This window comes from Bos taurus, chromosome 11, assembly GCF_002263795.3.
Source record: "Bos taurus isolate L1 Dominette 01449 registration number 42190680 breed Hereford chromosome 11, ARS-UCD2.0, whole genome shotgun sequence".
Classification (NCBI taxonomy): domain Eukaryota; kingdom Metazoa; phylum Chordata; class Mammalia; order Artiodactyla; family Bovidae; genus Bos; species Bos taurus.
In genome coordinates, this window is record NC_037338.1 from 3,704,519 (window position 1) to 3,729,715 (window position 25,197).

The following is a 25,197-nucleotide window of genomic DNA, read 5'->3' on the forward strand; positions in this document are numbered from 1 at the left end:
CTGAGGCCTTCTGATGGGTCAGCTCTGGGAGCTGGACCTGCCTATGTTTTCCGAAAGCTCCACTAGAATGGAGTTTGGGAAGCTGAAGTCCTGCACTAACAACTTGTCTTCTAGTGAATGGAACCAAAGCCTGGCTTCTGCTTGCTCACTCACCAGCAGGTGCGGCTCCACTGGGTCGGGCCTGGTGGGGGCGTCCGGGTTCTCTGCTGGGAGTGCACTTGGCATTAGGTTTGTGAAAAATACAGGCAGGTCTTCGAGACAGTAGTGTCCCTGGGTGGGTTAACGCTGGTCAAGACCTGTGTGTCTCCACGTAGGGTCTGCTACTTCCCTGTGTCAGGCCACTGCCTGAGTGACACGCTGGTTCATGTTCCTTGGAAAAACTTGAAGGACGTTGTGGGCATTTTGTAAGGAGGGGGAGGAATGTGTATTATTCTTGAATTGTGGAGTGTGTACCACCAGTGTGAGCTGGGGACAGCTCAGTGACTATTTCCCAAGCTCCTCGGCACATTCTTCACTGACTAAAGCGGGACATTCTATAGTGAACGAATCAAACCTGTTGGAGGCAGTGCAGAGGAGGAAACCACAGTAGTCAAGCAAAGAGCAGAGGACCCCCTGCTAATTACGTTAATGTGTCAGCACCAAAATAGGTCCGGAGTGATGACTTGCTGACTTGGGGTCAGTGTATTTTTCATCCTTCTTTCCCACTGAAATGTAACATGACTTTATGGTATTCTACAAACCCGGTCTCCACCATCAGAAATGTGCAACATTTTATGTATATGTACGTATATGTATGTATACACACACATATATATATTTTTTAAATTTCAGTATCAGTATTGTTGGCTTGTTTTGTCCGTTCATCCTGCTCACTTTGTGGTTTTTAAAGTAATTTATTTTGAAATATTTTGACAAAAATAGGTTATTTTTGTCAAGAAGCTTAATCTCCGCTTAGGAAAAGGAGCGCAAACATGAAATTATGCCCCCCCCCCCAATAAAAGACACTGTTCTCATCCCAGAGTTCTCTCTTGCGTCCTCTAAGAAGACCCGTTCCATCGCTCGTGTCTGTGGTGCTGACCAAAAGCCGGACACGGGCTCAGGACTGGTTACCCAGAGAAGACACTTGTAAAGAATGTGGCTGGTGACAGAGAAGGAAATTCTGTTTAGCATGTCTTGAATATGAACTATTTCCTTCAGAGGAGGTCCTGAAAAGGGATGGAGTAAAGAAAATAATGTTCCAAATAAACATTGTAAGACAAAAATGATAACTTGTGAAAGAGCTTAAAGATCGAGCACCTCTGCAAGTGGACAAGCTTATGCCTTTTATTAGCGTTTGTCGCTTAAATTACTGGTCCTGGTGCCCTGTGTTGGTTTTGGGAGAGAGACTGGACTAGAAAGACCCACCTTCTGGTCTTGACTTCCCTCTGTAGCTCATGACCTTGGACAAGCCCTCTGGCCCCGTGAGCCTGGGTCCTGTCTGTCATACGCTGCCAGGCAGCGAGCATGGCCACCTGGGCAGGCGTTTTCTACCTGAGAAGGTTTTCTTTCCATGGAGACCAGGTGAGGCGGTGAGCAGCCGGTGGGGGGCGGGGTGCACTCTGGGCTGGCAGGTTGTGGTCATCTCCTCTCTGGAACTCCTCGCACGTATTGAAAATGTTAAGAGAAGCTTGGCCTTTTGTGAGAATCAGGCAGCAGATAGCAAGTCTAGGGAGAGCCTAACTCGGGAGTGGCAAGTGGGACAGACGGTCGGCCGCCCTGTTCCACGGCCACAGTGCTTGCGCCCACTACGGGGTCCCAAGGGTGGTGCTGGGCACCCGTTCTTACACAGAAGCCCCCAAGCCGCGTGTTGCACTTTTCTCTGCAGCTTTCTTGATCTCATGTAAGAGAGCGAAACAGTGTGTTGGGGTGCTCTGCCGTCCCTGGGTCCCCACTCACAGTCCAGGGAGCGTGGCCCCATCCCCGCCCTCTGCCCAGCTTGACAGCTTCCTTTTGGGGGACCGTGGCTGCGGGCCGCCGTTCCTGTGACCGGCCAGCTGCTGGGAAAATCTCAGTAGCCATTGCAGGCTTCCAGGCCTCAGGCCAGGCAAGGATGGGGTGGAAGGTATGGCAGGATAGTCCTTCTGGAGTCACTTAAGGTCACGTCTGGGTGATGGCTTCTGTATAGAAGCCGCACCTATCATGTTAAATTAAGCTGCACTTGAGTTCATTTGTGCTGGGGTTCTGTTTGTTGTTAATTTGTAGATCCCTTTTAGCTTTAGTTTAAGAGTTCCAAGAAAAGCGTTTATACCTAATTCATATTTATGTTGTCCATTTAAAATAATGTGAAAGGCAACGACCACTGCGAGTTCTTTGACTTTTCTCTTTGAAGGTTAAGAAGCACTTGCCGTAGGGGCTCTCTGTTCGGCTGTGACTTGAGACCATTTGGTCCGGCCCCACCTCCCGCCTCTGGGTGGGCACTCGCCCCACAGGCTCAGGTGTCAGGGCAGCACCTGTGCTACAGTGTGTCCCCTCCAGCCAGGGGGCACCTGCCCTGGGAGAGAGCTGGGGTGGGGGCTCGGGGAGGATCCTTGCGTTTGACCTCTTTGGTGGCTGCAGCCAGAGTGTTGAAAGTGGGGGCTGTCAGAGGGAGGGGGGACATGTGTATACCTGTGGCTGATTCAAGTTGACGTATGGCAAAAACCAACACAATATTGTAAAGCAGTTATCCTCCAATTAACGATGAATTAAAAACAAGTGGGGACTGTCGGCCACACCATGTGCGCAGGGCCGTCGGCAGCAGGGGCGGACAGCGTGGAGGGGAAAGGTGGGGAGGAGAGCGCCGAGCAGAGCTGTCCCTGCTGCCAACGTGGGCTCCACGGGCCGGCTCAGCCATTTTCCTGCCCAGGTTTTGTAAGTCAGCCCAGACCTTTATGAAGATGCAACTTTTCTGCTTAGATCCACCAGCATGGGATTCTGCAGCTTGCAGCACAAGGTCCTGTCTGTCAAGTGTAGTTTTCTGGCTGGGCTAGGAGCCCTGTCACTGAGCCCCCTAGGACGGGTCAGCGAGCAGAGGGTGCTGCTGCAGCTGGGGTGTGGGCCACCGCCCTGGGAGGGCACCCGCTCTGTGCACTCTGGCCCCAGGAGCCCTGAGCAGCTGCGGCCACACCCGTGTTGGCCGCTCTCTTCACTGAGAGCACAGACCTCTCCCACAAGGGAGGAGCACAGGAACAGGGTCGGGGTGGGGAGGGGGTGGGGAGGGGCTTCCGCCGCGGTGGCTGGAGGGAGTCAGCCCCAGCCTCCAGGTGGCCAGTTCTGGGCGGGGGGAGGCAGAGACAGGCACAGGCCAGGCCCTGCAGCCTTGGGTTTGGGTGGAAAAAGAAGAGAAAGTGTCTCAGGCAGAGAACAGGACAGTCCAGCGCTGGGAGCCAGAGTTCCCTGCCGGCTACGTCTAGAACCCACCTTTGAGTGAGTGCCTGGGGGTGGGGCCTTGGGTCTGTGATGACACTTTCCTTCATTGGCTGCAGACAAGCTGAGCCCCGGGTCCCAGGGAAGCCCTGGTCCTCTCCTCTCTGATCCTTTGGGAGACGCATGTCTTCACAGACAGTGGGAATCAATAAATACTGGATGGTTTCTTCCATCCCAAACACATGTATTTGGGGATTTCTGTGGTCTTGCCGAGAGTCCAGCACAGAGACAGACTTTCATTTAATTATGTGAGGGCTTCGAGTGGCCCAGATGACAGAGGAGCAGGCTGTGAGGCTGGTTGCAGTCGGGACCTTGTGGGAGAGTTCCCAGACTGACCGCGGCTCTCATGATGGCCTGTGTGCTCAGAGCCGCGCTTTGTCCACAGTGTCCTGGGGAGCTGATGTAAAATCGGGCGGCAGATGGAGCCTGGGGCGTGGGGGTGAGGGGAGTGACGTGAAGGACACGGGGTCAGCTCATCCCTGCATTCAGCACCCGGGGTGCCCCTGCTGGAACTGGGGGAACCAGCCAGGGAAGGTCTTGGGAGACGTCCCACCAGCGTGGCCCTCAGATTGTCCACCACTCGTGTTCTCTGTGGTACGTTTTCTGAGGGCGCCTCCTCTTCATCTCTGGGTCCCCGAGACCTGGCCCCTGAGGTGCCCCCATGTGCCATGGGCTTATTGTGAAACCGTGTGTCCTCTCCCATCTAGATGTGTGAGCACCCAGGCCTGCGGTGCTCAGCGTGAGCGCTCGTCAGCCCTTTATTCACAGCAACTTAGTTGCAGATAAGTTCCTGCAGAAAGTCCCTTGGAGGTTTGTGGTTTGCAGGTGAGTCACTGGGGCTGAGCTGCACTCTTAAAGCGGGCTGTCCCTGAGGCTCCCTGCAGGAGCTGGTTTTTAGGGAGGACTCACAGGAGGTGAGGGAGCTGCCCTGTTACCCAAGAAAGAGCTGCCTCACAGAGGACAGCTGACCAGGACGTCTAGAGCCAGGAGGCCACAGGCCACAGCCAGAGGGTGGGAGGGGCCACAGTGCTCGTGGGGACAGAAGGGCTGCAGGGGCCAGACGTGCTGAGGTGGGCTGACGTCTGGACCTCTGAGGAGGGTGCTGCTGGCACGAGTCACTGATGGGTGGGGTGTAGGCTTGAGAGAAAGAGGCAGCCAGGCGCCCACACTGATCTGTGTCTTGGCTGGAGCTGCTGGAAGGATGGAGCCATGCTGACCGGGGTGGGAGGATTGAGGGGCCAGGTGATGCGGGGTGGGGAGCAGGGACTTGAAGGGCCTGGGCTTGTCCTGCTCAGGGCACTCCCCCCCACACCCACACACACCCACACACCCAGTCCTTCAGAGCGGCAGGCACTAGGGATCGGCCCATGGAAGACACTCTTTCTGTGGAACGGTGTGGGGTGGGGGATGGTTCTGTGATGATTCAAGTGTGCTCCATTTACTGTGCACCTTATTTCTGTTGTTACTACATCAGCTCCACCACAGATCATCAGGCATCAGACCCCTGATGCTGGGGACCCCTGATTTAGAGGAATATCCACAGCCCACCCAGAGCCTCAGTCTTCCCACTGGAGTCCAGAGATGTGCATTTGAATCTAGGTTACGGCACTGAATCCTGTCAGCCACCGTGTTCATTGAACGAACAAGGCAGGTTCATTGATTAAATCGGGTGAATTTACTGCCACGCTGTCTGTTCAGTGTCATTGTCAGCGAGCAGGCCTTGGGCAAATGGGCGGACGCAGGAGGGGACAGATGGACTGTTCCCTGCTGAGTGAGCGCAAGCCCCATGGGCCCTGGGTCGGCTTGTTTGGGTCTGCAGGTGAGAATGTACACCAACTGCAGCACATCTCTTGTTTCCCTGTGCTTGCTTTTCTGAGACACATCACTTTCCAGCGTTTAAGTACCAGCAACCCCAAACTGCTGTTTTGAAACCCACTCATGTGCTCGGCCTTGTTCTTAGGGTCCCAGTCCAAAGCCTGAGCCTACCCTCTCCCACCTCCCCCACTCGGCACAGGGGCTGGAGCAGAAAGTAGGAGAGATCTGGGTCCCTTCTCCGAAGGGGAAGGAGGAGGCGGCCTCCCTACAGGCTTTCTCCGGCACAGAGGGACCCCACAGATCCCTTGAATAGGATCCCAGGCTGTCCAGTCCTAGGGCTGGGGTGGGGTCTCCTTCCACCCTCCCCTCTGATAGGGGACAGGGGCGTGGATTCCTCCCGCTAGCAGGCATATCCTCATCTTACAGGAAGGTGGCTCGTGGAGGTGCCATGGCTCCCAGTGGCTGACCAGGTCTGACAGCAGAGCCTGGCCTCCCCTGCCAAGCCCCACCACCTCCAAGAATGGACCTCTGTTCACCAATTCCTTCCCAACAGCAGCTGTTAGGCCTGAATTTGTGTGATATTGTTCGAAACTATGATCATTCTGAGCTGAAGCACAGCAGAGTGTCATGGACCTGGAGGCAGAGTTGTGGCTGGAGAACCCAGGGAGGCTGGGAGTTGAGACTCAGCTGGAGGGAAGGCCTTTTTGGCTCGTAGAGGCCCCAGGGCGAGTGCAGGGCAGACGTGTGGAAGATTAGGAAAGGCCTGGGGGAGGAATGCACGCATCAGGTGGAGGCTCTGTGGGCTGTCATGGGTTTCTTTACACAGGTGCTGCTCCTCGGGGCATCCCTCGGTGCTGTTACTCCTACTTTACAGATGGTGAAACTGAGGCTGGGAGGAGCTCTGTCATTCTCGCAGGAGCAGCGGTCTGAAGCAGCAGTAAGCGAGCAGGTGCCTGGGTGCACGGCCCAGCTCTGGGCCTCTGCTGGTTGGCCCAAGCTTCCAGGTCCTGGAAGGGCCAGTGTTGAGGGCCCTGTGGACCAGAGTGTCTGGGACTGGTGGAGTCGAGGCCAGAGCACAGGGTGCCGAGCCTCAGGCTTGCCTGTGTGCCTGCTTGGAGCCCTCCGCTCTGGTCTCTGTCCCTGGGCCCTCCGGCCTTACCTGCCCAGATACTCCCTGAGCCTTTGCCTCAGGCAGCGTTCCTGGCCTTTTGTGGGAAGGAGGTATATTTGGCTTTGCTTCCCAGCTGGCTCAGTAGGTAAAGAAACTGCCTGCAGTGCAGGAGACTGCCTGTGTGTTAAGGGTTCGTCCTCGGGTGAGGCTCAGGGTGGGGCGGGGGCAGCTCTGCTCCTGCTCCGCAGTCATGGGGGCCTAGTTCCTTCCATCCAGTGACTCCACCTTCCCTGTGTGTAGAGCTGCCCACCAGGCTCCTGTGTGCAGCCGGGAGTCCAGGGATGTGAGGATCCCGTGACCACTTCACCATCTGCATCTGAGCTGGTGCGTGTCCCTTCTGCATGGGTCACTCGGCTTTCTCTGCCCCTGCGAAGGGGCTGGAGGGACCTGCCGGGTAGGTGAGGTTGTCATGGGCCTTGATGTTTTCTTAGTAGGTGCTTGTTAGACCCCTGGTCTGTGTTTAGGCTTGAACTCCGCACCCAGGAGGATATGGAGGAAGCAATGACTTGAGGTCTGGCCTTCGCAGGACACAGGTGCCCAGCTGGTCATCCCACCATCACACAGGAAGTGGATCATCCCGATGTGCAGACTGGCTGGTGGATTAGGGAGCCTCTGTGAGGAAGCGTCACCAGGTTCAGCTGCTTGACGCCCGAAAGCCAGTACTTGAGAGACAAGTGCCAGTAGGAATGGAAAGGCTGCTTTATTTAGCAGGCTAGGAACCTGGGGAGAGATGGCAAACTCATGTTCATAGTGAAAGTGAAGTGAAAGTCGCTCAGACATGTCCGACTCTTTGCGATCTCATGGACTATACAGTCCTATAGTACATGGACTATATACAGAATTCTCCAGGCCAGAATACTGGAGTGGGTAGCCTTTTCCTTCTTCAGGGGATCTTCCCAACCCAGGGACCAAACCCAGGTCTCCCACATTGCAGGCGGATTCTTTACCAGCTGAGCCACCAGGGAAGCCCTAACTGCAAAGTTTCTGCTTGACTGTGATCGTCTTTAAAGCGAGAGTCGTTGGGGTGGGGAGGAGGTTGTTCATCATCTTCCACTGTGTGCAGATTTTCTTCTGATTGGCTGATGGTGAGATGTTGGTGCAGTGCTCCAGGAATCTGGTGCTCAGCCTGAAGTCCTCCCCTCGGGTGGGGGCCCTAGTTTCTACAGAAGAACGCAAACATTTTGTTACAGATGTTCCTTGAGGGGGTCAGGACCTGCCCCAAGGCTGCACTGTTGCTTCCTGACTGCTCTGCCCTGTTTTTTGTGTCCCCTCTCTGATGAGCAATTTTTGAATCTGTCCTTTGGAACTCAGGGAGGGTCATGGAAGCTGAATGAAGCCTATTTTCCTACAACCAAGAGACAGGGGACACGGGAAGGGCTTTCACCCGGGAGGGGCCCACAGGGTCCTGCTCTGCTGCGGACAGGCTGTTGGCTGCAGGGGAGGCTTCATATGGAAGGGGCAGCTGTCCCTTCTTGGGTTATAAGCAGTAATTTTCCTGCCTGTGAGCTATGTGATGCCTCATCCATCAGTGACTGGCCATCCTGGATGGGGATGTGAGAGAGAGCACCTCCTCTTTCTGATTCCTGAGCCAGCCTCCTCCTCAGGCCTTCCGTGACCTTTGCTCTTGGAGAGCGCGGCACCAGGGAGCTTCGCTGCCATGGTGCCAGCCATAGAGTGCAGAGGGTTGGGATGGGAGAGGATGGCCCCAGGTGGCCTCGGGGCTTCTTGCTTTGAGTTGAGGCTGGTCATTCACCCTTTACCCTCCATGTGACCTTGAGGAAGTCACCCTGCCTGGGTTTCTCTGACTGAATCCATGCAACTCCTACATTTTTAAGATGATTTTGAGAAGACCCTCCCCTTCCCAGTGTTCTGACAGGAATCTCAGCAGAGATTCCTGAGCCAGAGGGGCCTCCAGACCCTTCCCAGGCCTTGTTCTATGGAAGGGGGGCAGGGAGGCCTTCCCAAGACCAGCTCCTTCAGAAGCAAAGCTGTGTGAGCCATGGGTCCTCCCCGTCCTTGGCCACGTCTCCCTGCCCCCAGCAGTGGAAGGGACGTTGGATGGAGGAGGTTACACATCTCTCACAGTGAGGAGCCAAGGCAGATAGTTTCAGAAGTTCTTGCTTCTTTCCTAAAAATTCATGTCCTTCTAGACAATTCCCCGCCCTTGCTGTCCTCTTTAAATGTCATTTTTTCTTGCTAATGAGCACCGGTCTTCAAATGGGGCTAGGAGGAAACCAGGGACCTTGGGAATATCAGAATCCTAGGTGAATTAACTTAAATTAATGAGACTAATAAGGGAAGTCGAGTTCAGCTGTGCAAATTAGATTCGTGTTCTGGGTCTCGACTTAAATTGCTGGTCTTAATTAGATGCCTCCCCAAAACCATGAAGCGGCTTCTGAGATCCTTTTGACCTAAAAGCTTCTCTGATCTGTTCACTCTGTCAAGTGTAAAATTAGCCTGGAGATGTTCCTCTTTAGGCTATCCCCAGAGTCTCACAGGGCCTCTGGTATCCGCCACCCTCCAGGGGATGGGGTGGGAGGGTGGGTGGCTGGGCACCCTGCAAGAGGCGGGGCTGGGCTGGTTGAGGAACCTTCCTGGGGAGGCGGGCCGTCGGGGTACAGGTGTGGTGCGGGTGGCCTGTCTCCCCTGTCCCGACGATGAAGGGGATGACGCGGGTAGCGCGCTGCGCAGGCAGCCGGGCAAGTAAGGGGATTTCTGGGTGCCCCCCTGCCTCTGGTCAGTGCGAGGTGCGGTTCTCAGTGATTCAGGAGGGTGGCAGTAAGCTGAGAAAGAAAATGCTTCTGGCACGCCCCCAGACATGGCCATCGTTAAGATGTGGTCCCTGACAGCTCTGGGCGTCTGGGCCCCTCTTTTTAAATGTCTTTAGCCAGAGCACAGGTAGAACATCCCATTAAAAACACACAAGGTGCAGAGCTGACATGAACACTTTTCCATGCTGCTGTTTTTATTACAGTCATTAAAAGGATCAGCCTTTTTATTGGGTGTAAAGACCATTCACAAACAGCACAGTGAATTTTTCCCACAGTAAATCCACTCAAAGAACCATCCAGCAGGAGACGGAACACTCCAGAGGGCACCCCCGCCCCCACAGCCTCTCACACGCTCCCCAGCCAGGTCTGCCCCTCAGAGACACTAACACCACTGTCCTGACCTCCCACACCACACGCTCGCCCTCCCAGCGCTCGAACTTCACAGCGATGGCGTTGCCTCGAGCGTGCTCTCGAGGGTCTGGCTTTCCCCCTTGACGTTGTTCCTTAGGGTTGTTCGTGTTGTTTGTCTGTTCTGCTGTTGATGGACCCTTGGATTGTTTCTGTTTTGTTTTTTTTTTCTGAATATAGAAACATCCATGTTCTTTACTTTTAATTAATTTATTTGTGTCAGGTCTCAGTTGTGACACGTGGGATCTTCATTGCGTCACGAGGATTCTAGCTGTGCGCAGGCTTAGTTGCCCCGAGGCACGTGGAATCTTCCCGGGCCGGGGATCGAACCCTCATCCTCTGCAGTGGCAGGTGGATTCTGAACCACTGCACCCCCGGGGAAGTCCCTCTAGGTTTTGAATATTATAAATGTTACTGCTTCCAGTGTTCTTTACACACTTTTTGGTGAACCTAAGTGTGCATTTCTGTGAGCAGTTGCACTCTGAGTTATATGTGTTCAGTGTGGGTAGATACCGCGGGCTTCCCAGTACGGCTGTACCATCTTACACTCCACCAGCAGTGTGTCAGGGCCCCACTTATTCCACATCCTTGTCAGCACTTGGTACTGCCTGTCTGTTCCAGTTTAGCTGTCTGGTGGGTGCACAGAGGTATCTCATGGTTACGGTTAGTGTTTTCCTGATGACTAATGAGGTTGAAGAACTTTTGTGTGTATGTTGCCTTTATTATAATCATTTTAGCAGCCAGATAGTGGTGTGTCCCACAGATGTTCCGAAATGGACTTACCTGTAGCTGGGCATTTAGATTGCTTCCTGTATTTATCAGTACAAACGATAGGCATCTCTGGACCCTTGGTGAGAATTTTGTATTGTTTACAGATTTTGATAAATAATGTCAGATTGCTTTCTAGAGTATTCAGACCTTTCCAGAATGTTATCAGTAGTATAGGAGAACTCTGTCGAGTTTCCCCTAGGTCAGTGAGCAAAGCATATTCTCATTAGGAGAAGAAGCAAAACCTATTTAAGGAGCCTACTTTAGATAACTCTAGGCATTCTTTCATTATTATGATTGAGTTTGGTCACTTTTCCAAAATATTTTCTGTCAGTATCCCTCTTTTATGAATTCATACCTTTTGCCACTTGTATTTTTAGTGAGTTTTTTTTTTTGGTCGGTTTGTGTAAGTGTTATGGTAAGATATAGGTCTTAGTGCTGCAGGTTCTTTCTCCATCTGTTTCATTGTCACAGCGTATTTTTGACTTGATGCCTTTTGATGTCGGCGCACTGTCTAGTCTCCCCCTTGGTGACCTCTGTGGGGTGTCCCCAGCCAGGCCACTGCCCTTCTCTGACGTGCCCAGGCCCAAGGTCCCTGGGTGCCCCGCGGGAGGAGGGGAAGGAACACAGCCTGCAGGGGAGGGGGTTTGCAGTTTCAGATGCTCACACTGGCCGCCGAGGTCTGCCCAGCAGCCCTGGTGGTGCTGCGCTGTGCCGGGGCCGAGTGCTGTGCTCTGGGGCAGGCTCGCAGGGCCGGCAGCCGCGCTGGGCTGGGAGCCGCGTTTTCAGTGCCCACTGCTGTCCTCACACGTGAGTTTCTCACTGTCGCCCTGAGAGGTGGGTCCAGCCCCCCTCGTCTTAGTCACCAGAAAGCAGAGCCTCCGAGGTGCCCAGCTCATCCCAGAGCCTGACGTTTGTGGCAGGAAGCCTGGGCTCAGCCTCTTATCTGCTCCTTTCCCTGAGCCACATCCCAGCTCCCCAGCAGGCCCTCCCCCTGATCACCACAGGAGCGGGGATAGGAATGAGCACTGTTTCTCATTCTTTGGGGGTTTGAGCAAAACATCTGTTTTTGAGTTAAAAGTTTAGATTGGTGTATGGGGCACAAAGGAGCGTATAGTAGTGCTGGGCTTCCCCCCGTTTTTAGGCATGAAAATAATAACATACACGTTGTAATAAGCATTCCCGAGCACTTCATGTCTGCTCAGCTTGTTAATTTATACTTTTCTATTTCTAGATGATGGACTTGGATGTGCTTCTGTGAAGAGATGCCACGTGTCTCTACTGGCCCAAGGACAAACATGTCCAGTAAGTTGCTGGGTGAATTAACCCAGGAGCGGGAGCTCAGGCCCTTCAGATGCAAAGGTGTTGACACCCTTGGAGAACACGGGGTGTCTGGATATATGGGGACCTTTGAGGGGATTTTTTAAAAATCATATTTATTTAGTTTTAATTGATGATTGCTTTACAATTTTGGTTTGATTTCTTTTTTGAGGCCTGGAGTCTTCTGCTGTCGTTTAGAAGTTGCTCTGTAGGAGCCGGTCCATATTTTGATGAGCTATTGATGTATTTGTGGAGAGGCAGGAGGTCTCCCTGACTTCCTCCTCTGCTGTCTTCTTCCACTCTCTGAGGGGATATTGTAAACCAGCCTTATTGCCTGGTCTAATTATTTGAGCTTCTGAAGGTTGGTTCCTGCTAGAGACAGCAGGAATGGCGGCATAAAGGGTTGGAAGAATCTGAAACCCATTCCTCGCTGAGTGCGCCGCTTCCTAGAGCAACGCGTGAGCTCCATGCTGGCCGGAGCATCTGGGCGGCTCAGCCTGTGGTGGCTCCTTGCCCAGAAACCCCGTGCCCGAAGCACAGCACCGTCCACTGAGGTGCAGATGGTCGTGCCTTATGGGAAAGAAAGCCCGAGTGACATACATGGGATTCCTGTGGCCCTGAGGGGCAGAGACCAAGGCTGGAGACGTGCCTTCGGTCCCCAGCTTCTGCTGTCCTGTTTTGGCCAGTGGGCGGCAGACCTCTCTCTTCCCACACTTCTTATCCTTCGGGAGAGAGATGGTAATGAGCTGATTTATCATTTTAAAGCTCCTCTGAGATTCGTCAATGGGAAATCATAATAAAGCCGACCCCAGCCATAGTTTATGATTATGTTGAGCCATCATTTAATGTGGTACTTCTCTGTGGAAGAGACCCTGCTCTCTTTATGGAGTCCTGTGGGTGAGAGGAGAGGGGGAGGTGATTAGACAGGACCTGGATCGTCAGACTCTCCCCTCCTCACCTGCCGGGGACCCTGGCTTCACCGAATCTTGCCCGTGTAGGTCACGTGCTGTCTTCATGAGGACACAGTGTCTCTCTGTCACCATCCCATCCCCGTATTTTGAGTTTGTGTGTTTGTTTAAACCAGTGTTTGTTCCTGTTTCTCAGGACAGCTGCCGCCTTAGGGGACGAGGGCGTGGTGACGGGGCTTCTGGGGACTCAGGCGTGCTCTGACCCAGGAACGGGAAGTCATCCTCACCAATGACATCATGACAGCAAGAGAGCACAGCCCTCGCCATGGCGCCAGGGCCCGTGCGATGCAGCGGGCTTCCACCATCGATGTGGCAGGCGACATGCTGGGCCTCTCTCTGGCAGGTGAGCCTCAGCAGGCTGCCTGTGGGCCCTCGCGGTGGCAGTGCCAGGGGGTGCGGGGCCGGGCAGCCCCATTTGAACTGGAATAGGGAAAGTCAGCCCTCTTCCTGGGACTTGCATCCCCTGGAACCTGCCCGCCGAGGTTTTCCAGGTTGCGTGGGCACTGGCCAGTAGGTAATGCGGGAGTGTCCACAGTGCCTGTGTGACAGGTGCCCAGACCATAGTGAAAGCCCTTTGCATTGTGGATGTGCAGGCCCAGGGGGAGGGGTTTAGTCTCGGGGTCCGCAACTTCTTAGGAATCTCAAATCATCTCATGTAACAGTTTGGGAGAAGGTAGAGTGTTGGGTTCCCCCCCCCTCCCCATCCCATTTTATTGAGGAGTAATTGACGTATCAGTACATCACTGTAAGTTCAAAATGTAGAGCTTGCTGGTTTGATGTATGGATACTGTGTTGCCACTGGTGACTGGGCTTTTTGCATCAAATCGGAAAGCAGGGAAAAGTTGATTAAGGCTGATTTTTTTGTCATTTCTCTTTTATCCAGGAAACGTACAAGATCCAGATGAGCCCATTTTAGAATTCAGCTTAGGTAGGTGTCTGTAATTTTTTGTGTTAATATACATGCAGCTTAAAACCCGAGACAAAAGCACCGCAACTGGCAGGAGTTTTTCCAGAGACCTTGGCACTGCCACCACGGCTGTGGAAGTGCTTCTGAGAAGCGGAGGCCGAGAGGCCAGTGGGAGCCTCCTGCGCGTGGGAGGGGACCTCAGCTGCCTGGCATGGGATGCCCGTCTCCTTCACGTGTGCTCCGTCCAGGCTGGTGGTGGGAAGCAGGCAGGAGGGGGCCCCAGAGATGCAAAGTCAGCCTCGCTGGGGAGAGGCAGGAGGGGGCCCCAGAGATGCAAAGTCAGCCTCGCTGGGGAGAGGCAGGAGGGGTGAGGACATGGGGCTCAGGGCCACGTTGCTCTCCCCGCGGTGTTGCTCTCTGGCGCTCAGATCCTTGCCCCACGAGCAGAGGCACTGACGCCCTCGTGCTCCTCGCTCTTGAGCCTCAGTGAGAGCGTGCCTGGAGTCGGGCAGCATGGCTCACTGTGGGCTCACCCTCAGGAGCTTCTTCTCCAGGGCCCAACACTCACTGGTATTCCTCTCCTTGTCCTGTCCCTGAAAGGCTGCTGAGTGAGGCGTGCCCACCTCACCCTCCCCACCCTCCTTCCCATCCTAATTCTGCCTGGCTACTCCTCAAGGCTGGAGGCTCTCTCTGGTGAAAGTAAACTCAGTCCTCCACAGAGATGCAGAAATGCTGGCCTTTGGAACCCAACCAAAGCAGTCAGCTGGCCACCCTGTTACTGTCGGGGAGCCTGCCTAGGCCAGCATGCCCCGCCGCCTCCTGAGACCGCCTTTTTAGAACCGAATGTACGTTTGCCTGTGCTGACGAGGACGGGCGCACGTGTGCTGATCGCAGTCTTATTTGTAATAACCAGCACTGGAAACAGCGTCCATCAGCTGGAAGATTAACTATGTTATGTGCGTACAGAGGATGGCTGCTCAGCTGAGAGAAGGCCCAAGTCCCTGACACACCCCTGGGTGCGTCTCAGAATCTGTGAAAAGTGTGAAAAGTGAAAGAAGCCGTAACAAGAGGCTGGGTGTTGTGTAACTCCATTTTCGTGAAAGTCAGAAGGACGAGTCTGTAGCGAGAGCGCACAGGTTAATGCTTACCTGGGAGCGAGGTGAGAGCAGGGAGCACAGGGAGCCCTTTGGGGCGATGGAGGTGCTCCCTGTCTGGACAGAAGTGGTGGGTCTAGGAGTGTGTGCGCTGATCAGAACCGAGTGCCACACTTAAAGCGGATGTGTTTTACATACAAATTATTCCTCGAAGGTGATATAAAGCAAAATGAAAGAAGAGATTGCTGGAAGGCTCACAACATGAAAAAGAAAAAGATTAGAAACAATAGAACTTGGGCTTCCCTGGGAGTCCTGTGGTTAAGAGTCCTCCTGCCAATGCAGGGGACACAGGTTCGATCGCTGGTCCAGGAAGAACGCCTGCGTTGTGGAGTAACTAAGCCTGTGCATCACGACTGCTGAAGCCCGCGTGCCCTAGAGCCCGAGCTCCGCAATAAGAGAAGCCGCTGCAAGTGCGAAACCCGCACGCCACAGCTAGAGAGCAGCCCCCACTCGCCGCACCCAGAGAAAAAGCCTGCACAGCAAGGAAGACCCAGCCCAGCCAGAAATGAGTAAATAAAACGATCCAAAAGAGGGAATAAACCGAGGAAAAGGAAGATCCAGGAAACAGCCCAACACAGGAGAGAAGTCACAGAAATCCTTTAATGAATAGTATTTGCTTAGCTCTAATCGGAGAAGGCAATGGCACCCCACTCCAGTACTCTTGCCTGGAAAATCCCATGGACGGAGGAGCCTGGTGGGCTGTAGTCCATGGGGTCGCTAGGAGTCGGGCACGACTGAGCGACTTCACTTTCACTTTTCACTTTAATACATTGGAGAAGGAAATGGCAACCCACTCCAGTGTTCTTGCCTGGAGAATCCCAGGGATGGGGGAGCCTGCTGGGCTGCGGTCCATGGGGTTGCACAGAGTTGGACACGACTGAAGTGACTTAGCAGCAGCAGCTCTAATAATGTAGGACATGGATGTAACAAAAACGTTGAGTTAACCTGACTATAGAGAGAGAATGAGAGTTGATATAATGGAGATAAAAATCTTCACCCTATAATAGAAATCTAGAAATCAGGACATTTCTGAATCTGACAAGTCAAGGGCACTAATATAGTCATATTAATTAGACATATGGAGGAAGAAACAGCTTAAAAAGGTGAGGGAGAGTTTTATGTTAAATGAATTTTACTATATACACACACAAAACAGAAGGTGAGGAGTAGGAGCCAGATAATTGAATGGTCAAATATTTTATCTTAAAAACAGAATTTAAAACTGAAAAGCACTCGTTTAAAAACCTTTATTAGAGAAAATGTTAGAGGGAAAGAAAGCCCGATCAGAGAGACCCACAGTCAGCATCTTGGTATGTATCCTTTTGCAGATATTTTTTTACACCCACACAGTGCTATACAGAAATTGTTAATGATTTCTGGTTGTGGAGGTGATGGAATTATTTACAGAATTGTCATCCTGTTGTTTTTTAAAAGTCATTTTAGAAAGTCTTTAATTTGTTAATTCCTTCTGTTTTCTGTGTTTTGGTGTTTTGGCCGTGAGGCGCGTGGGAATCTTCGCTCCCTGACCCTGCGTTGGAAGGCGGAGTCCCAACCACGTACCGCTAGGGAAGTTTCATCGCCCTAGTGTTCTTAATGTGGTTTCCACGTAGCAGAGCATCACTGGCGTCCTTTCGTTTTGGTCTGCGTGGGTCTGCCACCTCATCGTTCCAGATGCCTGCGTAGAGTCTGCTGTGTAACTGTGCCGTGCTTATTGTAACCAGCCTCCTGTTGCTGGACACTTCGGTCTTTTCAGTCTGCCGTCGTAAACACCAACAGTGAATGTACTTGTGCCTGGGTCTTTCGCATGTTTTGTTGGTTCTCTCCTTGGGAGAGATATAGGGAGTCATAGGATATAGAATTGCTCAAATGATAGGCACCTGAAATGTGTTTTACCTCGGTAGCATTTATTCAGCTGGGACACAGATGCTCTGGTTGGAAAGACACCGCATACACATCAGGGATTAATGGTGTCTATGGAAATGTGCCAGAGGAGTTATGTAAGTGATAAGCAGGAGATGTGACTGTGGGCCTCTGAGAGGAAGCTTCATGGAAGTCATGGAACTGAGCTAGGGATTAAACCTTGGGTGAGATTTAGGTTGGATACGGGCAAGGCCAGGAGAGAACGTCACTTGTAGGCAGGTATTTTCTGAGCATGGCAGTTGGCCCATCAGCCCTTAAGCTGACATCAGTCTTTCCAGCCTCGGGCCACTTGCTGTATCTCAGTCTACCTGCCATCACTGGGCTTTGAGAGACCCAGGTGTTCTAGCCTCACATGATGAGAGGGCAGGCCGAGAGAGACCAGACCAGGGTCTCTGCGGGGTGTAGCTTAAAGGACGGAGAACAGCGGAACAGTCATATCTCTGATGTGGAGGCAGACATCATAGAAGAAGTAGAACAGAATTGAAAAAGACAACAGGGGCTTCCCTGGAGGCTCAGTGGTGAAGAATCCACCTGCCAGTGCAGGAGGCATGGGTTCAGTCGCTCGTCTAGGAAGATCTCACATACGGCGGGGCAGCTAAGCGCATGCACCACAGCTACTGAGCCTGTGCTCGGAGGCCAGGAGCTGCAGCTGCGGAAGCCCACACGCCTGGAGCCCCCGCTCTGCAGCAAGGGAAGCCCCCTCAGTGAGACGCCCGTGCACCGCAACTGAAGAGTAGCCCCCCGCGCTCTCCACAGCGCTGGAGAAAAGTCCGCACAGCAACGGAGACCCAGCACAGCCAAACAGAAATAATAACACTGTGTTTCAAAAAGAGAACAAGACCTTAAAGCTTCTGGAAGAAAAGAAACTGGAGAGCTCACAACCACAACTTCAGGTTAGGCAGAGATTGATCACTTGGCAGGAAGTACGATATGTTTTAGTTTTCTATTGCTGCTGTAACAAATTACCACAATATAAGAAATATAAGACCTTAAAACAAGCCAAATTTATTATCTTACAGTTCCCTTAGGTCAGAAAGCAAAGGGCTCAGCCAGGTCTCTACTCAATCTTATAAACACCAAAGTCAAAGCATCAGCATGGCCCCAGTCCTTCCTAGGGACTCAAGGGTTAAAGGTGGCTCCTTATTCATTCAAGTTGTTTGAGGACTGAGGTCCCTATTTCTTTGCTAGCTACCAGTCGAGGCCTGTTCTCTGCTTATAAAGGCCACTCACGTTCTGTGGTTGTGGCTCTTTCCTCTCTCTGCACAGCCAGCAATGGCAGGTTGAGTGCCTTTCATGCTAGGAACTTCCCTAGTCTTTTTTTAATTCACACCTTTGTAACTCACCCTTCATCTTCCTTTTGTACTTTTAGGAGCTCATATGATTAGATTAAGCTCATCCAGATAATCTGCAGTAATCTTTCCATGTCAAGATTCCATGACTTTAGTTACATCTATGAAGTCCTTTTGCCTGTATTATAATATTTTCAAAAGTTCCTGGGATTAGAATTTGGCCCTTTTTGAGGGGAGGGACGTTTTTCTGCCTGCTAGTGTCTAAAATTAAAAATCTAAAATAAAAAACTCTAGAAATCTTTGAGAAAATGAATAAATAAACCACAAACTGGAGAAAAATATTCACATATACCTGACAAAGGACAGATCTAGGATAAAATGCTTACAAATTGACAGTAAAAAAATCAATTTAAAAATGAACAAAAGACTTGAGCAGACTCTTGACAAAAGAAGTTAGAAAAATGAACAAACACATGGTGAAAAGATGCTTAACGTCATTAGTCATCGCAGAAGTGCAAATGAAAACACGTTCTTTGGAACAACCAAGATAAAGGCTAACCCACCAAATGGTGGGATTCAGAGCAACTGGAGCTCTGGTAAATTGCAGTGAGATTATAAAGTGATGCAGCCACTTTAGGAATCTGTCAGCTTCTTACAAAGCTAAGCATATCCTTCTCTACTGTAACCTGGAAGTTCCACTCCTAAGTGCTTATGCAAAAGAAAACATGTTCACAAGAAGATGTGAGTAGGAATGTCTGCTGCTGCTGCTAGGTAGTGTCTGACTCTGTGCGACCCCATAGACGGCAGCCCACCAGGCTCCCCGGTCCCAGGGATTCTCCAGGCAAGAACACTGGAGTGGGTTGCCATTTCCTTCTCCAATGCATGAAAATGAAAAGTGAAAGTGAAGTTGCTCAGTCATGTCCGACTCTTTGTGACCCCATGGACTGCAGCCTACCAGGCTCCTCTGTCCATGGGACTTTTCCAGGCAAGAGTACTGGAGTGGGGTGCCATCGCCTTCTCCAAGTGGGGTGCTATCGCCTTCTCCAGGAATGTCTATAGCACCTTTATTTATAACGGTTCAAAACTGCAAACAACCCAACTGTCTATTAACATACAGTGACTGGTAAGTAAATTTTGGTATATTCATACAATGGAATATGATTCATCAGTTTTTAAAAAGAATTAATTATCAGTATATAAACAATACAGATGAATCTTGAAAACATTCCATTTATGTTCAAGAAATTCAAGAATGGACAAAAATGGTAAAAATCAGAAAGTGGTTCGCAGGCAGGGGAATTGACTGGGAAGTGGGACGGGAGCTTTCTTGTCTGATGGAGAAAGTCATCTTGTTTTGTGAGTGTGTATGATTGTCAAAGCTCATTGAATGAAAACCTAGGCTCTTTGTGTCTTATTATATCCAATAAGTAATGAAAACCCATAAAAATGTATGAGAACATATTACAAAGAGATCAGTTTTCAGAAGTAAATTAATTGGCAGAAGTAAAAATCAATTTATGAATTTTAAATCACCAGTAATATTTGAAAAAAAAATGAGAATGACGAGAACAGGAGTAAAGACCTCTAAAAATCCTCTCCTCCATAAAGACAGTGAAAAAACGGTCCAGATCAATGATTTCAGTTGCCAAGATGCTGAAACAGCCTAAGTGCCCTTCAACAGATGAATGGATGAAGACGTGGAGGGCGTGTGTGTGTATTTGTTGTATATGTGTATATGTACATATTATAGATGTGAGTACACACACACACACACACACACAGAGAAATATAAACAATGGAATATTACTCAGCCATTAACAATGGATGGAATTTTGTCCTTTGCAGCAACATGGATAGATTTGGAGGGCATTATGCTAAGTGAAATCAGTCAGAGAAAGATAAACACTGTAGGACACCACTTATCTATGGAATCTAAAAAACACAACAAACTAGTGAATATAACAGAAAAGTAGACTCACAGATATGGAGAACAAACTGGTGGTTTCTGGTGGAGAGGGCCAGGAAGGGGCATATAGGGGCGAGGGGGCTGAGAGGTACAGACTGCTGGGTGTAAGATAGGCTCGAGGATGTACTGCACAGCATGGGGAATACAGCCAATGTTTTGTAATAACTAAATGGAAAGTAACTTCTAAAATTCTATAAAAAATTAAAAACAATCAATTGTTTCAGAACTCTGGGAATTAAGCAGAGGCCTTCAGCACTCTGGGGCATGTTCATTGCCTCTCCAGAAAAGCCAGTTCTTGTTATGAGTGTTGGACTTTGATTTACCGTATATTTCGTCAGTCACAAGGCGGATATCTTTCTCATCTTTTAGTATCTTTTTAATCGGAAAGTGTCTTATAGTTAATGGCATACCATAGGTTAATGGCGATGGGCCTTTTTTTCTTTGATAATGCATTTTACAGTAGATGGCATGTTAGATTCAAAGAAGTATGATCCTTTTTATTGTGGATCCCTTCTATGATTGATTAAGGCTTCCCTGGTGGCTCCGACGGTAAAGCGTCTGCCTGCAATGTGGGAGACCCGGGTTCAATCCCTGGGTCAGGAAGATCCTCTGGAGAAGGAAATGGCACCCCACTCCAGTACTCTTGCCTGGAAAATCCCATGGATGGAGGAGCCTGGTAGCCTACAGTCTATGGGGTCGCTAAGAGTTGGACACGAGTGAGCGACTTCACTTTCACTTTATCTGAGTCTTACAATCTATTTCAAAATGCTTAGTGCAATACGTTTTCTAACTGAAACAGTTCGTGAAGTGTCTTTAGTTCTAAAAAGTCACATGTTTAGTAATCTCAAATTTGATATGAGTCTTATAAGGAAAATGAATGAGCATGATTTTCTTAAAAAGAAAAAAAAAAACCTTTATTTTGCAATAGAATTTTAATTAGCTTCCAACATACGTCACACACAGACCCAGGGACACCGTGAGCTTAGGAGTGCAGCAGCCCGGGGTGTGGGCATGTGTAGCTGGGTCTTGATTTCATAGACTCTGTGGCTGCTTAGTTCCAATTAGTTGTTAAGGTCAAACTTCACGGGTCAGACCTTTCCTGTGTCATCCATTCCGTGGATGAAGAGAGCCTTCCATCGGCAGTTATGGCATTGCTGTCCTGGGGGCCAGGAAGGCTGGGAGGAATGAGAAGGGATCATTTCTAATTTAAAAAGTCTCCTCCCTGTAACAGTAGTCAAGGGTGATCATCTCATTCCGTTGTATGGGTTTTACTTCTTTTACCTTCTTTGGGTGTGTTTGGAACCGAGAACTAACTGAAGTCTGATTTTTAAGAACCATTTCTACTTTATTTATTTTATTTCTATTCTAATTTTGTAGCCTGCAGTGAGCTGCATACTCCGTCACTTGATCGAAAACCAAATAGCTTTGTGGCAGTGAGCGTGACCACCCCACCCCAGGCATTCTGGACGAAGCATGCACAGACGGAGATCATCGAGGTGGGTGCTTCTTGCCCCCGGCGGCTCCAAGACTGCTTCTGGTCCTGGTGGGAGGTCTGCTCAGTGCCCTGAGCACCCGTAGCTGAGGTTTATTCCTGCGGATTGTTTTCTTCTTGCACGAACGTTCAGCACACTGGTATCTTTCATCACACTTACTCATCTGGGTGGTGCTTTTATTTGCCATGTTGTCTGTAGTCACTCAGTTATGTCCGACTCTGCGACCCCATGGACCGTAGCTCGCCAGGCTCCTCTGTCCATGGGATTCTCTAGGCAGGAATATGGAGTGGGTTGCCATTTCCTCCTCCAGGGGTCGAACCCAAGTACCCTGCATTGGCAGGGGGCTCGTTACCACAGAGCCATCAGAGAAACCCTTGATTTGCCATATCCTTTACAGTTGTTGATTATCTATTGGCTGGCTGTTTTTAAACGGTGATCCTCTAAGGTAGATTGCTTTTTAAGAGGTAAGACCTCATACTCCCTTCTCATCTCTAATTGGCTGCTACTTTTGGACACTTGTGGTCTTTAATCAGAGTTTAGAGAATGTTAATTATCAACCAACCCTCGTACTAGCCACACTTTTTATTGGTTTGTATTTTTATATCCTTTTTTGAGTTGTATGTTATGTGTTTACTCTGTACATGAAATGAAATGATACAGTCACCTCAGGAATTTTACTGGATTTCTTTAGATAATTGACCACATTACATAAGTTATGAAACTAAGTGTAGGAGGTGGCTGGTGTGAGCTCCTGTAAGATTTTGTTGGTGATGTGAGTTTCTGTGTGAATGTTGCCCTCCCTGGCAGTCTCCAGCAAGCAGACTGCATTTCTCCTTCTTTCCAAGTTTTACATTTTGCCTGATAGACCCTCTCATTACCTTGGAAATTTATTTCAAGTTCAAGCCAACAGTTCTGGTTTCTAGCATTTGTCTAGCACGGCCTACCCACAGAGCACTGGGAGCTGTGGATGACACAGTGAGACTTGAGCCCCGCCCCTGCCTCAGGGAGTCTACCAGGCTGTGGGTGAGGCGGCTGAAGTGAACGGCTCCCTGCAGACGAGCGGAGTGTGGGCCGTGTGAGGGCAGAGCGAGCGGGACAGTGCGTGGGGACGGGGGCCTGTCCCGCTCACTGCGCACGAGACACCACAGGGGTGCAGGGCGTCTGGCCGCGCCGTAGCCGGCTGGTCTGCAGGTGTGTTTAAGGCAGGTCCTGGGGGAGTGATCTGGGCCCTCACTGGCAGCGGGGAGGAATGGGAAGAAGGGGGCGTGAGAGGGAGGCTCTGCAGGTGGAACTTGCAGGGGTGAATTGTCCCTGGGTGGTTCAGAACAACAGAGAAGGCAGCAGAGCCGGTGCCTGGATCTGGAGCCTCCTTGGAAGGAGAGTCAGAGGGAGTCTGAACTAGCAGATGGAGTGGTTGGGTGGGGCTGTGGCCCCAGCAGGTCACTGCAGGGTGGGGTGGGGATGAGACTGTCCAGCAGGTGGCAAGACATCAGATCTGGAACTGCCGGTACAGACAAGAACTGCTAACAGTTTGGCCAAGATCACTAACCACCACCTGAGGAAGCGAGTTTAATATAATGGCGTTTGAGGTCAGGGCTGGGCTGCCAAGAAATGGCGACCTATGATCTAGAGACTCGCAGCTCATCCTCAGAAAAAGACAACCTTAAAAAAGCTGGACCTCCATTCTTACAAACCCAGGATTCTAGAAATAAACAATTCTGACTATTCATTTCCTCTTTCATCTTTCCATCTGCCTCAGCTTAAAGGAATAGCCTACAGTAGTAGATCCAAATACATCTGAAGTGGTAAGAGTAGTTACAGAAAGTCTTTCCTGCTGGGGGAGGAGCCCTTAGGGTGAGCTCGTGGGCCCAGCATGTGGTGATCTATTCGTGGTATCTGGGCCTACAGGCTTTGTCTTTCTTGGAAAGCAGAGTTTGGCTTGTCTGCATCCCTGTAAAGCCTGTTTGCATTCCTGTTGATCCAAGCTGGTAAGATGTTAGTTAGTTTCTTCTTCTGAGAATGTTGGTGTATTTCAAAAGCAACCACTTAAGGAAAATGCAACTCTGTATTCTGATTTTTTTTTTTTTTCTATTGTAGGGAACCAATGATCCTATATTTCTAAGCAGCATTGCCTTCTTTCAAGACTCTCTCATCAATCAGATGACACAGATCAAGCTGTCCGTGTATGATGTCAAGGACAGATCTCAGGGAACAGTTAAGTACCATGTTGTTGTTCGTGGGATGTTCTTCCCTTCTTTTTTTAAAGCTACATAATTGTCTGGGAGGTGAACATAAGACTGACTTTATTCCTGGCTTACGAATTAATGTCCAGGTGTTTTTGTCTTTGGGAACATCTTTCTGAGCCTCCCACTGGGCTCCTGAGATGAAGTCAGATGTGTTGAGAGAGCCAGCCAGCCGTATCCCCCCGCCCACCCACTGCCGCCCCAAGAGCTGGAGGAGAGGCACGGCCTGGGCACTAATGCTGTCTCCCCTCTCCCGCAGATGTACTTGCTGGGGTCCGGAACTTTTGTCGTCAAAGATCTGCTCCAGGACAGGCACCATAGGTTGTATTTAACACTAAGGTTGGTATTTAATTTTGTCTGTCTGCAAGGATCTGGAATCACAAGGTCTGGGGACAGATGGGGAAGGTCGACCCTATATTGAGAGAGTGTCTTACCCTCAACCCCTGTCCCCAGAAGCCAGTCTTGTGGGGAGGTGGTTGTCATTGAGGAGAAAGAGAGAACCTCAGCCTGTCAGAGGGCGTGTCATGAAGCGGAAGTGTGCAGTGTTCATGGGAGTATGCAGACCTAAAGGAAAATCTTTGTGTACCTCTAATTATACCGAATGTATTTGGCTGTCATCTGTCCCCCCTAGTAGGATGTGATCTCCCAGACAGCAGGTATCCCAAGACTTAGAACAGTGTCTGCTGCTCAGGAAATATTTGTGGAAGGAACGAATGAGGGGAGGGAGGGGCCGCCCCCACTGTGATGGGGTCAAGATGTCAGTTCTTCCCAAATTCAGTTTAGGGGCAGGTCCCACCCTGATGGAATGTTCTTTCTTTCTGTCGCTCCATCTTTTTCCCCCCAAAATAATGTAAAAATTGGGAAAATAGTCTGAAATAGCCAAGACAGTTTTGATGTAGGAGATGAATTCTTGGCCAGTAGTATGACATTCTGAAGATGCAGAGATGACAGCACTGGAGGTGCTGGGGAGGGCTTGCCCTGCAGTGATCCTGTGTGTGTGGAGAGCCTGACTCAGGACGAGAGAAGGGTCTTGGGAGAATGGGTGGGTTCGCTTCGGGGAAGGATGGTTAGAGGAAAACACTCAGGTTCATCCATTGCCAGAGCTGATTCTGGTTGGACATCATCCTTTTTAAAAGGAGCTAGAGATGGTCACTGAACAGTGTGACTGGGGTTGACTTTCCCAGGCACGAGAACCGTGAGAATGAATCACAAAGGGTACGGTCAGTGGATGGACGTGACCATGCAAAAACTTACAGCCTGGCTAAGTCCCACACTTCAGATAAAAAACCCAAGGCTTCACAGTATTGCTTTATGAATCAGAGCTTCCTGGGATGAATCGGAGGGGCCCAGGCAGCCGGCAGTCACCCTGAGGGGTCTTGGGGTGAAACTGACCGGGGCTAGAGGGGCCTCAGCTGTATCACGAAGGATTCAGAGGCTTTGGGAATTCCCGTGTGACCTCTGCTAACTGGGGTCCAGACCTAGGCCTTGAGGCTAATCAGAGCTTGAGGGTGGAGTAGATGGAGCAGCAAGGGGTCCTGTGCCAGAAGAAGATGCTCTGGG

At 50.6% G+C, this 25,197-nt stretch overlaps 1 protein-coding gene across 12 annotated transcripts in view; it reads left to right on the top strand.

Moving 5' to 3' along the window:
• Nucleotides 1-25,197, top strand: part of INPP4A (inositol polyphosphate-4-phosphatase type I A) — a 121,943-nt gene that overhangs the window by 53,359 nt on the left and 43,387 nt on the right. For 10 of the 12 annotated variants that reach the window (XM_059891343.1, XM_059891346.1, XM_059891344.1 and 7 more), the window contains exons 2-7: nucleotides 11,612-11,682; nucleotides 12,802-13,008; nucleotides 13,549-13,593; nucleotides 21,279-21,397; nucleotides 23,492-23,608; nucleotides 23,897-23,976. In XM_059891343.1, coding sequence (XP_059747326.1) covers nucleotides 12,903-13,008; nucleotides 13,549-13,593; nucleotides 21,279-21,397; nucleotides 23,492-23,608; nucleotides 23,897-23,976 — 467 coding nt within the window. In that variant the 5' untranslated portion in view covers nucleotides 11,612-11,682; nucleotides 12,802-12,902. 12 annotated transcript variants of the gene reach the window in all.